Raw genomic sequence first — 14,930 nt, 5'->3', positions numbered from 1 at the left:
CATCATTTGGTCTCTTTCTGCTCGCTATTGCTTTTGGGTTCAGCATTACATACACACTGAACCAGTGTCTATAAACAACTTTGATAGTCAATGTATTGTGACAGCACTGAATTTTAACATCCTGGCAGGGTGCCTATAAAAACAGATTTATTTATCAGTAGATTTTGGGAATAACTGCTTTGTCTGGCTTTTGTAATGCATTTTTAATTTCTAGTTTATTTTTTACTTTATGGCTGTGAGCTATATAACTTTTTATTTTATTATAATAAACTACTTTTAAAATAAAGCATAGTTAAGATGCCTCACGTGTGTCCCATTGCTTTTGTTTCATCTGGTCCTTTTATGTTCCCTTAATATATTTGGCTTGTTTTAGTACAGATGATTGTAGTCTTTGTCCAGGCCTGGAAAAGTCATGGGATCATCTGTAGTGAATGTAGACTTCTCCGACACTCAATCAGTTTGTTTGTTACTCTTTATAGGGACTTTTGTACAATTGTTTAAATTTGTGCTGTAAAACAATGTCGCATCCAAAATAAAAGTTGTTGTTCACATAATGTCTGTGTACTGTATATTTATGTATACATAAATACAAACACATACAGTATATATTTTGACAATAATTACATGTGTATATATACTTATATATTTATATTGTTATATATAAATGTGTTTAAAATTAAACCTAACATTTTTCTTAAATATTTACATGAAAGTGTTTGCATTTATATATATATATATATATATATATATATATATATATATATATATATATATATATATATAATAAAGATAAAAAGAATACACACATGATGTAAACAATTTTTATTTTGGATGCGATTAATCGTTTGACAGCACTAGTTTAAATATGTAGTTTAGCAGTAGTCATGCACATGGAAATCATATCACTGCCATTATAATAAAAGCATTTAAAAACGCTTATGAAGTAAACATCAAAGACTGGAAGAGTAGTGGAAATTATTTTCAGAAAAAAAAAAAAAAACATATAGGAGCTTTGATATCCGTCAAGCTTTAATAAAATTAAATGTATAAAAACAGAATCAATGCACGGAAGTATTAATAGTTTTACTCTGATTTTCAATCGAAAATATGATTTACAATATAAATAATTTATTAAAAACAAATAACCTTTTTAAGATAAAATCTTTTAGTAACCTTGGATTCCTGGCTTTTTTTTACATAGACATATAAATATATTATATGTCTGTGTTTTTTTCGAGGACTTTTATTATCGCTATAACCGGAAGGACTTTACTATCCGAGCATCCGTCTTCCGGTCATGGGCAACATGGTTGTAGAGGTGTAGCTGTGTCCATCTGCCTGCTTATTCGATTCAATAGAAAAATCTGTGTCTATTTGACAGCTGTATTGATATCAAATAATATATTTATCAAGCAATCCTAGAGTCAAAATGAATATACGCAATGCGCGGGTAAGTAAAGTTACATTAGTGCAGTGGCTGCGTCTCAAAACACATTTCAGGCATCATTGATGAGTTCCGTACGACGAGGCACTGAATGTATGAAATATTATTAATCTTTTTATTATATCTACGTTTTGCTTGATTCATACACACTCTGCAGTTTAATCGTTTTAAAGGGACAGCGTTCTGTAACGTTGCTCTACTAGAAAGGCATATAATGAATCAGTTTGAAAAGCTATGAGCTGTTAAATTTAAGTAAGTTACACAATTTGATAATAACAATTTAGGTAAACAAATTATCAAGCAGTGCTAGTTTATTTTGCTATCCTCACTTACAGAACACATGACTATTTCACAGCTTCTCTCTGAATTTTAGACAGTACTTAATGTAAATGATTCAGTATTACTGCAGGTGGCAGGTAGAGAATCGCTTGACTCAAGTATGTTCTCTTTTCATGTTTCCAGCCAGAGGATCTGATGAACATGCAGCACTGCAACCTGCTGTGTCTTCCAGAGAACTATCAGATGAAGTATTACTTCTACCACGGCCTGTCCTGGCCACAGGTCTGAGAAGACACCCATCTGTATACAAAAATCACAGGCTGAACTGTCTTACTGAACTACTGTGTTTGTTTTCCAGCTGTCATACATAGCAGAGGATGAGAATGGGAAGATAGTGGGATATGTTTTGGCTAAAATGTGAGTTTTGTTTTTCTTTATTGCTTTCATGTGTGAAATGTCCATAACAGCTCTGGGTTGTTAATTTAAAGGGATACACCACCCAAAATTGAGAATGGTCATCATTTACTCACTCTCGTGTTCCAAACCTTACTCTCTGCTGTGGAACTTAAAGATGATGTGTTGGTGACCAAACAGTTTCAGTTTCCATTGACTTACATTGTATGGACCAAAAAAATACACTGGAAGTCAATGGAAACCCAAACTGTTTGGTCACCAACATTCTTCAAAAGATCTTATCTTATGTTCTACAGGTAAAAAAAAAACAAAAAAAAAAAGTAATGCGGGTTTGGATTGAAATGAGGGAGAGTAAATGATGACAGAATTCTTATTTTTGGGTGAACTGTCCCTTTAAGAAAGGTTATTTTTCAAATAATTATAATTAATGTAAGAATCAATTAAGTATGTAATATTCATAACATGTATAATGATATATTATTTCAGTATTATTTTATGTGAATTGCATATTTTTAATAGGGAGGAGGATCCTGACGATGTGCCTCATGGACACATCACATCACTGGTTAGTGTTTTTACTCTGAAAAACTTTTACTGATCTAATCTTTCTCTTCATTTGTGCTGATGTCGTCTTTCATCCTGTCTGCATGTGTTTAAAAAATTCTCTGCTGTGTGGTTATACAGGCAGTTAAACGCTCTCACAGGCGTCTTGGACTGGCTCAAAAACTGATGGATCAAGCTAGCAGAGCCATGATTGAGAACTTCAATGCCAAATATGTCTCTTTACATGTCAGGAAGAGGTAGGATATGCACTCTCTATCGTCATATCAGGCCTGAGAGATTTTCCTGACTGTGTGTGTTTGTATTTCAGTAACCGGGCCGCTCTTCACTTGTACTCAAACACACTTAAGTTTCAGTGAGTAACCCATCTTTTCTTTTTCCCCAGTTCTATTATATTGTATTGTGAAAGAATATGAACTGTCAGTCAATTAAAACTAAATGAATGAATTACAAATTAAATGTAAAAAATGCTAGATGGGAGTATACCACAATTAAATAACTGCAGGTGTCTCTTAACTGTCACAAGATGTGAGATGTTAAGTGTTTTTAAATAGAAAACAATTAAAACATTGTGTTAATGACCCTTCAGAAGTAGTTCAACTAGGGCTGGACGATTAATCGAAAAGTAATCGAAACCGAAATTTAGAACCTCTAACCAACGTAATTTTCCCATGTCGGTTATTTCGGTTATTTCCTGTTAATACTTCCCCCTTAAAAGCGTGTGTAGCCACATGATTCTGCCAGTCAGTGGCATAAAAGCAAAACACGGAGGTGAACGCCGGTTCAACACATAGCGATGGCGCATGAACCATGAGCCTTGAGTATTCACTAAACTTTTGTCAGTTGTATTTGTTTTATGGTTTGGACGTTCAAGCGATTAGACGGTCGCATGTGTATTATTATATGGAGCTACCATGTTCACACAGCTGCATTGTGGCACGAAAACTCATAGCTGTGAAGATTTCGCGCACAGAGGAACACAGTTGTCAGCGCTGTCCTGTGATTTATAACTAGAGTATCTTAGAATTTTAAACCTTATTATAGCATATTTTTCTACTTTTTAAGGAACTAGGCTATTTACAACCCACAGCTTCACAATAATATAGAAACAGTATGACTAATTCACACACGCAATCACTCGTACTGGTACTGTTTACCTTTAATCTTTATTTATCTCTTACACCGAGCAATAATATGTAAGAAATGTTACGAACATAGATAAAATAACTGCTGATAGTGAGCTATGATCGCTCTTTCAATAGGAAAAAAATATCCCACCTTTAATAGTCGATCTCAACCGTCTGGCTAAACCGCGTTGCATTCTGGGACGTAGCGGGCATGTTGATGAACAAATAAACAGAACGAACATACAAATTAAACACTTTCAAACAGGGCCCACTGGTACAACCTGAACCGGGGCCCCGCAAACCCCAACTACGGCCCTGTTTACAGTACAAACCTTGTCAGTGAATTATGAGGGCAAAAAAACTAAACAGAAACAAAATAATCGTTCATTAATCGTAATCGAGGTAAAATGTTCAATTAATCGAGGTTTTGACTTTAGGCCATAATCGTCCAGCCATAAGTTCAACTTAAACATCGGTATAATAAAATGCATGAATTGTACTAAATAAGTGTTAAATTGACACCACTAGAATAAACCAATTTTCAAAAACAGCTCAGGTTTAACCACCATGTATAACTGTATGAATATGAATCATGATAAATTGGAGACAATAAGTTGTACATAGTGTGTTCTTTCCTTTATTTTGTGACATTGCATTGCATTGCATTCATACCAAATGTTTCCCGATGCTGTGTTGCAGGATTAGTGAAGTGGAGCCCAAATATTATGCTGATGGTGAAGATGCTTATGCCATGAAGAGGAATCTCACACAGATGGCAGATGAGGTGTGTGGTGTTGCAGTTACACATCATTACCCTGTACCCTGAACCTCTACACCCACTTAACATATGTGCTAGAATAGCACAGGCAAAATCTTTTTTTTAATCTTCAGTTAAATAAACCACAATCTTTCAATTTTCCTTTCTCAAGGAGTTTCCAACTGTTTGATTAAGACTCTAATGGTAGTCATAAGAATCTTGTGCCAACTTAGAGTTGTGAGCCAAGTGGTTTTTAATTCCTAATTAAAAATATGTATTAATCTTCGATAATTACTGCCCAATTATTGTAGGTAGAAAAGTGTTAGTAACAGAAATCACACATTCACACATCTAAATTGATTCAGTGCAACAGAGTCGCACCTTCCGCAGATGTTAAATTAAAAAATTAGAGAGGGCTAAATTGGGTTCACCTTCAAAAACTACTGGTAGCTTTTTATTTTTTATTTTGATATATACAGAATCTCAGATTCATTTTAACCAATAAGCAAGTTTACTCGCTCAAAAATACATTTAGCACATTACACTTAACCAGGTTGCTTCCTCAGTCGTTGGCGAATGCTGGTAGAACTGTATGTGTTTACAAAAAAAAACACCCCTGTGCAAAGCACTTAACTTTTCCTGATGTGCAGTTGCAGAAACCAGGTGTTCGTCTGTGGGGCTCAGAGGCTTCACCTTCTCAGGACACATCTGTGACAGGCCTGGTGGAGAAGCTGACGGTGCAGGATGGAGATGGAGACAGCGGAGGAGAGAGTAAAGAAATGAGTGAGGTCAGCGAGGCCACAGAGAGCACAGACGTCAAAGACTCCTCGTCAGACTCTTAACTCACATCTCTGTGTGTTCACACCCATCATAGAGGTTTCAAATCGGTTTACAGTGTTTATATGCTCTTTTATTTTCAGAATACAGGAGAGTGACCTTGTAAAAGCAGTTCACGACTGAAATTATTTGTCAGGAGATTTGCCAATAAAATCGAAGAGTAAACATCTTTTGTGGTGGTGCCATTATCTTGCCAAAAACAAACCAAAAATGTTTTTTTTTTCTTTTTCCTGTGACATTTATGGCTAAGGATGGGTAGGTAGTTTAAACCACCCTTTTTTTTTTCTGTTTTAAAGGTTATTGAGAATTAATGACCCATTTTATTTCTGTTATCTGAGAAGGTAGTAAAAAACGGATTGGACAAAAATGTGTAGTGTAGAATGAGTCTTTTTCCTCTGAAAAAGAATCTGTGAAAATGCGCTTTGTCAGAGATGAGTGTTATACCAATTTAGAGATTATATTGAATGAAAACAGACTAAAAGCCAAACAATATTTTTTTTATTTTATTGATGTGGCGCCATTAAGTTTTTTACCACGCTTTGCCGCGCTCATACTTCTCTTTTCTGTCAACGTAAATATAGTTTAAAACTGTTACGTTCTTCAAAAACAGCGTCTACGTAAGCTACATTACATCGCGATATATTAATAAAACAATCTTCGATTAAATGCGTCGCACAAACCGTCGAAGCATGTTTGAGATCCCTCAGTGGGATGCGCAGAGCGACAGATGAGAGGCTTACCAACAGCCGGAGACAGCACAAGGTTTGGCACACTTTTCCTCATTTTATTTCTCACTTCTGGTGTATTTGAAGATTATATCCCACTTCATCTTTATCACTGTGACCGGGTTCGTCCAAGTTATTGACTACTAAACACAGGCCTCGCGAAACCGAGGCCGCCGCCCACTATAGGCCTATGTGTTAATATGTAGTGGGTGGTTAAATAATGTTACTAACAGGCTCATTGCTGTCAAACTAACAACTTGTTCATGTCTAATCTACCTGGATAATATAGACTACTTTTAAAAAGGGGGAGATTTCACTGTGGTCCGACAGAGGGCAGTAAAGTTATAATATTGGCAATTTAGCATAATAATAGTTCTGGTAGTCTTTTAACACTTCACATGCCGAGGGCTCTTTGTTGGATATAGATTTGAATATAGTTTTTTTATTGTTGAAAAGTTAGAATTATAAGCCTGGCTTACATGGGTTTAGTGGGACTACCATACTGTGTTTGTGTACTGATATGCCGTTTGAATTGTAAAGCTTTTAAATAATTATAATTAAATATAACAGTTTAATTTTACTCAATACATTTTAATGTGAGATGGACACGTATAGCTAAACCTAAGCTTCTTAACTGTTGCTTTGGTTGAAATTAAGGTATACTTTTTTATTTTTTACAAATTAGTTTGAGAGCAAACATTAATTGGCTGACCACTGTGTAAGAAGAATAATTCTCAACTGTGTTTACAATTACTGGGGAAAATAGTTTTTGCGTGAATTATATAATTATCTTAATAACAGTCTCTAGAAAAATATAATTAAAAAAAAGGTGCAGAGTGACATTTATACTTTCAGGTTTAATGACTCTATAAATACATGAACACAAACAAAAGAATACATTTTCATGTGCACTATGTGTAGCCATTCACATACATTCACACCATTTATTGAAGTGGTTTATATAAATAGATGTGCATGTTGAATTGTACAGTTCAGAAACTCATCAAAAGTGCCCACCGTGTTATGCTTATTCTTATATAGGCCTAACTGGTCGCTTGTCCAAGGGAGTGCAGCTACCTCTCCAATCCCAACCCCCTGGGTCAAATGATTTGAGTACACTCTTCTGTCTCCATTAGCTGAAGAGCACCATTGAATTGTTTGGCCACGTGAACTGCACTCTCTTCATGACCTTTCTGGTGTTGGACCTGTCCCTCTGTGCAGTCTCTCTATAAAGGCATATGTCTGACTCAGAAGAGACTGGTTTCCCTTGACTCCAGGATTTTTGGAAGAGGTACCTGTGGATGTGAAACAGAAGTATAAGCTCCTTTGAAATTATATAAAAACTGGTGCTTCTTTCTTGGATCATTGACAGCCTTTCTGTTGGCAATACAGAAATCGAAGTCAATAACATAACAACTACAGTCACTTAGAAAAGTGAAAAGACTTCTCTTTTCAACAAACTGCTCAATATTAGCCCATATATAATAAATGTGTGGAAAGAGTTACACATTGAATACTTTGGATTAGCGATTCAGAAAAAGAGCAGAAGTGATGCTCTTTGACTCAAACATGGTTTGACTCAAACATGTTATTCTACAAAAATAAGAACTTGCCAACACATTTTTGGCATGTTCACAAATTTGCATATTTAATATATTAATTCAAGTACAGCTCAGTGAAATTCATCGTTACAGTTACACAAGTAAATTTTTGTAAATATATTGTCAGCCAGGTGATAATGTGAATGTTTAGTTTATAAATATGCAAATAATATTTATATGAAATTATAATTACATTAAAAATATATATATAATGTATTCTATGTGAGTTGTTAACACCAGAGCTGTCACTCAAATTCTCAAATTTTTGTAGAGTAATCTATGCAAGTATCAAAAAACACTGGTTCTCGACTGGTACATTTTACCCCCAAAAGTTATTTTTTTGCAAGTCTTTTCTGATGACATTAAAGAAAGCTGGGGGGAACCATCACAGACTACCATTAACTAACAAAGTTAGCATGGCAAAACAAATGGGATCTATTAAAATGCAAGAAAGTACTCATGTTTTGTTTTCATAGTGTATTTGTACATATATCCAAACTGGCTAGGCTAGTATTTTAGCAGTAACTTTATATCAGTATCTTAGTTTTATCTTTAATTTAATAGAAGCTAGTCAATCTATGCAAGGTAAAAGAAAATAGCCTTTTTTGAAAAAACTTATTTAAACATTTTAAAAAACTGTAAATTTCCCTAAATTCAGACAGTGCTATGTTATTCATTTTGTAAATGTGGGCCTACGTCCTAGTTCTTCAGTCGTACTCCTGAAGACCCACTGTTCGGCAAATTTTATTTTCAACCTGTTTCAACAAACCTGGCCTCATATTTTTTCAAGTGATCCTGAAGACCTTGATTAACTGATCAGGTCTGTTTGATTAGGGCAAGAGTTCTCAAACCTCTCCGGGAGGTCTCCCTTATCAGGCCCCATTTACACATACATGGTTATTTAGAAAACTGAGACATTTCCCTTCGTTTATGCCCTTCGTTTACACGCAAACTGAGAATTCACCTCTGCAACCGATTCTTTCTAAAAACTCCAGCCAGAGTGGAGTTTTTGAAAATCTTCGTTTGCACGTTTGTATGTAAACTTAGACAAACGGGTGTTTAGGCAGCCAACTTCACATTATGCGCCAGAGCTCGCATCTACGTCAAAAGTGCGACATATGTTTACATGTGGTTTTCTGGATTCTGACTGTCTAACGTGGGCTTGAGCTTCTCGCTACACTGCCACCTACAGGTTTGGCATGCTCTTGACAACATATATACACGGGTACATGTAAATGAACACTTTTCTGAAAACTGACATGTGTGCACAATGTTAATTTTGAAACCGGAGAGGTTGAAATGTCCGTTTATGTAAACGTAGCCTCAGACAAACCCAATTCATGTCTTGCAGTCTCTACTAACGAACTGATAAGTTGAATAAGGTGTGTTAGATAAGGGTGACATACAAAATGTGCAGGGCTTAGGGTCCTCCAGGACAGGTTTGAGAACCACTGAATTAGTGTTGTAGTTAAACTCTGCAGAAAGTCATGGGGAAGTCACGGCCTTGCGGTTAGAGTGTTTGACTCCTAACCTTAAGATTGTTGGTTGAAGTCTAGGGCCGGCAATACCACAACTGAGGTGCCCTTGAGGAAGGCACCAAACCCCCAACTAGTGCTGGGCGGTAAACCGGTTCATACCGAAAACCGGTGTATATTTTTTCGTTACGATGTTAATTTTGAATATACTGCCATACCGGTATATTTAATTATTCAGCGTTCAGAATGAACGTTATGCCGCGCCACGGCCGCGCGACACTGTTTTAGACGGACCCTTTACAATGTTGCACTTCTAAGCAGCGACTGCGAGTCGTGGTGAGGGTAAACACAGCAGTGCTCTGGTGTTACGTTATAACGCCTGTTTCACACTGTCGTATTAACGGATTCCAGCTGCACGAGGTTGCAGTCCGTAAGTGCGTTCAAGGAGCGGTGCTCTGCAGCAGTGCAGCGATTGTTAACGTACTGAGTCTATTTTTGCTGTGCTGCAGGCGCTGAATTAAAGTGAATGCGCATTGTTCGCGGGAAAAATTAACATGGATTGACATGGAAACGCAGGTGTCACATGGGTTTTTGGCTAGGTTTAAAACAAGAAAAAGAGCCCTTTTAGATAAACAAGGAAAACAATATATGTTCACTTTTATGGAAGCAGAAAAACAAAGTTCATTAAGACCCGTGGGATTGCTTGTGATAAAGATTTAAACGCAAAATGCACGAGACTGTTTCTGTCTGTGGTGTTTTAATTTTAAATATTTTAACAAGAAAAGTAGGCTAATTATTGTTTAAATGTTTTGCTGCTTGCTTGAGCAGCTTATTATACAAACCTAGAAGTAAAATGCATGAATATAAAAAATAATGCGTTTATATTTATTGAGTTTAAACTAATGTCTATGAAAGATTGTTACTGTTCTGTGATAAAAGACTTACGACGCTGAGAAATATATATATATATATATATATATATATATATATATATATATTTTTATTTTTTTTTTACATGATATGAAATCAAAACAATGAACAAATGTTGTGTTTGTGGACTAAACCGACGCGGATGAGTAGCGGACTGCAAACACGTCCTGTGTGAAAGCACAATGAGTCTGTGCTGCGGACTGCATATGCACCACAGGCAGATTATGCATATAAAATATCCATTTTATGCAAGTGCTGTCAGGCTAAAATTGTCGCCAAAGGTGGCAACACGAGCAATTTGCTCCAACACCTTAGCCGCAAGCACGTCTTGGAATATCAACCAGCAGAAAATGCATTGTACACCTGATTATGCATGAAAAAAAAAACCCGTCATAAACCGGAAAACCGATATAATTTTGAAAAAAAACGGTATATACATTTTTGGTCAAACCACCCAGCACTACCCCCAACTGCTCCCTGGGTGCCGCAGCATAAATCTGCCCACTGCTCTGGGTGTGTGTTCATGGTGTTTGTGTGTGCACTGCTGTGTGTGTGTGCACTTTGGATGGGTTAAATGCAAAGCATAAATTCTGAGTATGGGCCACCATACTTGGCTGGCATATGTCACTTTCACTTTCAGGACAGTGGGTCCCCAGGAGCAGGGCTGGAGACCTATGGCCTATTTGACAATGCAAATATAAGTATGTTTGAGTTTTAATTACTTTTAATGACCCCAAAATCTTTTTAAGTTGTCCATTCCCAACAATGGCCCACACTCAAGCTGAGATCATGCACACTATGCTCTCAGCTAATTATTGCTAATTCAAGAAACTTCAACATTACATACCGCTTTGAGATAGGCCACGTTGCTATGTCGAATCTCGCTGAGCAGCTGATCCCGAGGTGTTAGATCAACTTTAGGTGGTTGTCGCCTTCGAGGAACCGGCTTTAGAGTTTTTATCATATCTTTCAGGTTGGCTCTCTCATCTGCAGGTCCTTCTCTTGCTGTGCCTCTTTGTTTAGGAACACTCCTTAGCTGAACATTAGCTCTTCCCTCTTTCCTTTCATCCCTGAAGTTTAATTCCAGAAGCAGATCCCTTCGTTTCGGAGTCTTTTTCAGATGTACTTCTTCCAAGAGGTTTCCTTTGTCTGAACTAGGAGGATGCTGTTGTGGGGCAAGATTTTGAGTCTTGCGGAGTTGATGAGGAGGACTTGGGTGTGGTGAAGGTTCAGGAGAACCTTCAGGAGTCTCCTCAGCTCCATTATGCAAACCCTGCAATAGGAACAAAGGTATGTATCCTCCGAGCATTTCCAGCATACCAGGGGGCAAGTTCAGGGAGTCCTCGTACATCTCCATGTACATCTCCATGATCTTCCTCTGCTCTTTCATCTGCTGGAGCTTCTGCTCCTCCATTCTCTGCTGCCGCTGACGGTCTAAGTTCCTGGTGAGGAGATTGGTGACCACCATCCGAGGCCCAGGGACTTCAAAGTGGTATCCCATCTTCAGAAGTGTGTTGTTAGCTTTGAGGAGACGAGACACTTCCATTTCTGCATGGTGTCCTAGCATGTGCCTTTGGTTGTGGAAGCGGAGCTCAGTGAGTGTCTCATTGAACTGTAGGCAACGTATTATTGCAACAATCCCTTTTCCTGTGATGAAATTGGATTCAATATTTAGTGTGGTGATGCTTCTGTTCTCTCTGAGCATGTTAGCCAGAGCGAATGCCACATTTTCATCTGCACCAGTGTTTGCGATGCTAAAGGTCTTAACGTGTCTGTTCTTCTTGAGTGCGTGGACATAATCAAGGAGCATTTCTTTGGGAATGTTTTCAATGTTGTTGAGATTGACATCTGTGACAGAGGGGTTGTTGTTGCGGATCTTAACCAAAGTGGTCTCCAAATTGGTTTCATTCCCAGAAGGTCTTGCAGTCTTTTTAATTAAAGCACTTCCACCCAGTGCAAGTTTTGGGATCTTCAGCTTGGATATGACCCTTTCCTCTTTCTCGGGAACCCAGTTCTCATAGGACGAGGGAGTAGGTTCAGACTGGGTGGAATCTGCTTCCGTCTCCTCATTCACTTTACATTCTGTCTTATTAAGTTCTGATTGTTCAGTCTTTGCTTCAACTTTTGTATCTGCAAACTCTGGAGGTGGCTGTAAACAATCTTCTGAGGTCGCTACAGGCCCAAAGGCATCAGGTTCTATCTTTACAGGCTGATCTTCCTCAACCACCATTATCACTTCTTCAATCACTTCATCAACAACAACATCTCCCTCTCCTCCTTCAACCTCCTCTATGATCTCCTCATAGACATATTCCACCTCTTCAACTTTATCTTCTTTTTTTGCTTCAAGCTCCTCTTGGGCTTTCTTCTGATGATGGCAAATGGACAAAATTCTGAAGTGTTGAACAACTTTTAAAGACTACGAATTACGAAACATTTAATCTTCAACAACTTGCTCAAAGCCTAAAAATAGAGTGTTCCATTTTTAAATGCTGCATGACAGCGCAGTTGCTGTTTCAAGGCATTTGTTGTTGTAGTGTTATTGGCCTCCTAGTTGCAGCAGTTATAAATAGTAAAAATTTATGATTTATAATCAGAGCTCTAAGCACTAAGGACAGTTTATGAGACATGTAATACACTGAATATAAATAAGGCAGACAATAACTACAGTTACCTGACTGGGTAATAGAGTTGTGGGAACTCTCTCCTCCTCCAGCATACGTTTGGACTCTTTTTCCCAGTATATATACTCCACCAGGGATCTGTGATCAAATGATCCAGTGGGTGGTTTGTCAGTTTGGTCTCTCTGTCTCATTCCCACTGGCACTCTCTCATCAGGAACGATTTCTTCCATCTCACTCTGAAGCTGCTTGAGCTCATCTGCTGAGAGGCCTGCCAGAATCTCATCCTCATCGATCTCCTCTTCTGACTGGGGTTCGCTGCATTCTGGAAAAATAAATGAATACATTTTTCAAAAAAGTATATAATCACATTTTTCTCAATAGGTAAACTATTTATCATTATGTAAACTATTTATCATTATGTGACTACCAATGAAAGTCGGATTTCAGGCACAAATAGCTTCTTATGTATGCTGTTAGCTGAGTCATTTCTGTGCCACTGGTATCACCAAAACATGTTTCTTGAACACCCCCTGCCTATTATTATTTAGACAAACAAGGGAACAAAAAATTACAAATTTTGTCGGAAAACTGTCTATAAGTATCATGTTAGAATTCATGTTGTACTAGAGGTCAGGACTGCTGATATGTCCAGTACATGAATGCGAGCATGATATTTCTTTAATATTTTTAACATTTTCATTGTTTAAAATTACAGTATGATACTACCACCAGTTTTAGCAACGGTCTTCTGGGAGCTAGTTAGAAATGGAGTATGCTGAGTGTTAAACTCATTTTTTATCCTACACCTCAGAGCTTTTTACAAAGATTCCCTATCTTCTCATGATAAATGGCAACAAACAGTCTAATATATTAACAACCAAGGCGAGAGAATGCAATACCTTGGACTGTTGTCTTTTGAGAAGCGTCTCTCTGTCTCATTCCCACCGGCACTCTCTCGTCAGGAGCGATGTCGTCCATCTCACTCTGGAGCTGTTTGAGCTCCTCCACCGACAGGCCTGCCAGAATCTCATCTTCATCGATCTCCTCTCTGTATGACTCCTGATCAGTGTACTTAGACATGTCCACTTTTGTGTTTTCAAGAACTCAACTACAGCCACTGGTTTCAAAGTGCTGTGCGTGCTATTCAGCTCCGGGCGGGTGGCAGAACCCAAGGCCTTATCCCACATGTACGATCTAAAATAACTTCCATTCAACGAGGGGGTGGTATTTATGGAACAAGTGGGGAGATACGGACATAGACTTTTTCCAGCAGCTTGAGTCAGCTGGTCCGTCCCCTGCATTTTAACATGATAGACTTGAGAGAGAGAGAGAGAGAGAGCTTGGTGGAGAAAAACAGCAGCAGGTGGACATGCCAGTCAAGTGGCCCCAGTGGCTCAGACCCCAACAACTTCACCTACAAATATTTTATCTGTCTGGAATTACAAGATGACAACAAGATAAGAGAACCCCAGCTGGGTGGTTTCATGGCCAGTAAAACAGACCTGTTTCTCGTGTTTAATAGCTATGTGCCGTCAGTGCTAGAAATATATAGTGATTTGAAACCGCTCTGACCCTTAATCCTTCACAGTTCTATGAGGACATAAATAAAATCTGTCTGATGTTGAACACAACAGGCGGGGAAGCTGGGCAGACAGGAAAAGCAGGCTGATGTAGGATGGAAAGACTCCACAAACATTATTGCTGTTTAGTGTTTTAGGAAAATTCTTAAGCAACTGTAGTTTGTATGAAATGTTTGGAAGGCTAAAATGTCTTTCATATTGACATATTGAGAGCGAAATTTTGTGAAAAAGAAAAATAATTGAGTTGTTATTCACCTCAAGATAGAAACATTGCATTATCACAGTATCCACTAATTTTGTTAAGCAAGATTAAACCAGTAGAATAAACCACTTTATAGTTACCTACAACAATCTTGGTGATCCCATCATACTGTTGGAGAGTAACTAGTTACATGTAATGATGTTATGCAATTTAATTACAAAATAAATGCTGTAATCCGTTACAGTTACTTAAATATGTAAATTGGTGTTACTTATGAAAATCTTAACGTCTGAGTAATATTAATTTGTTGCTTTGACTGTTTAAGATGTGCGCTATGCCTTCTGCCATTTAAAGGCCTATTCTGATGTTTTTGA

General features: G+C 37.6%; 2 protein-coding genes across 4 annotated transcripts; one reads left to right on the top strand and one right to left on the bottom strand.

The window, feature by feature from the left end:
• Positions 1–1,265: 1,265 nt before the first annotated feature.
• On the top strand, positions 1,266–5,588 carry LOC132117953 (N-alpha-acetyltransferase 10-like). Of its 2 annotated transcripts, XM_059527350.1 has the most exons (9): positions 1,266–1,450; positions 1,907–2,005; positions 2,082–2,140; positions 2,657–2,702; positions 2,822–2,937; positions 3,009–3,053; positions 4,525–4,609; positions 5,233–5,370; positions 5,503–5,588. In XM_059527350.1, the coding sequence occupies exons 1-9, from the start codon at positions 1,430–1,432 to the stop codon at positions 5,515–5,517; spliced, it is 624 nt and encodes a 207-aa protein (XP_059383333.1). In that variant the 5' UTR covers positions 1,266–1,429; the 3' UTR covers positions 5,518–5,588. The 2 variants fall into 2 exon arrangements, with proteins under 2 accessions (XP_059383333.1, XP_059383332.1); XM_059527349.1 differs by having other exon boundaries at positions 1,267–1,450; positions 5,233–5,588.
• Positions 5,589–6,981: 1,393 nt separating this feature from the next.
• On the bottom strand, positions 6,982–14,013 carry LOC132117952 (leiomodin-3-like). Of its 2 annotated transcripts, none has more exons than XM_059527348.1 (4): positions 13,674–14,013; positions 12,825–13,096; positions 10,998–12,515; positions 6,982–7,439 (listed from the first exon to the last, which is right to left on the bottom strand). In XM_059527348.1, exons 1-4 carry the CDS (start codon positions 13,852–13,854, stop codon positions 7,392–7,394), a joined length of 2,019 nt encoding a protein of 672 aa, XP_059383331.1. In that variant the 5' UTR covers positions 13,855–14,013; the 3' UTR covers positions 6,982–7,391. The 2 variants fall into 2 exon arrangements, with proteins under 2 accessions (XP_059383331.1, XP_059383330.1); XM_059527347.1 differs by having other exon boundaries at positions 10,998–12,518; positions 13,674–14,010.
• Between the last annotated feature and the right edge of the window lie 917 nt (positions 14,014–14,930).

The sequence above is a fragment of the Carassius carassius genome, chromosome 37 (genome assembly GCF_963082965.1).
Source record: "Carassius carassius chromosome 37, fCarCar2.1, whole genome shotgun sequence".
NCBI lineage: Eukaryota > Metazoa > Chordata > Actinopteri > Cypriniformes > Cyprinidae > Carassius > Carassius carassius.
The sequence above is the reverse complement of the archived record's forward strand: the minus strand, read 5'-3'. Positions and strand labels throughout refer to the sequence as shown.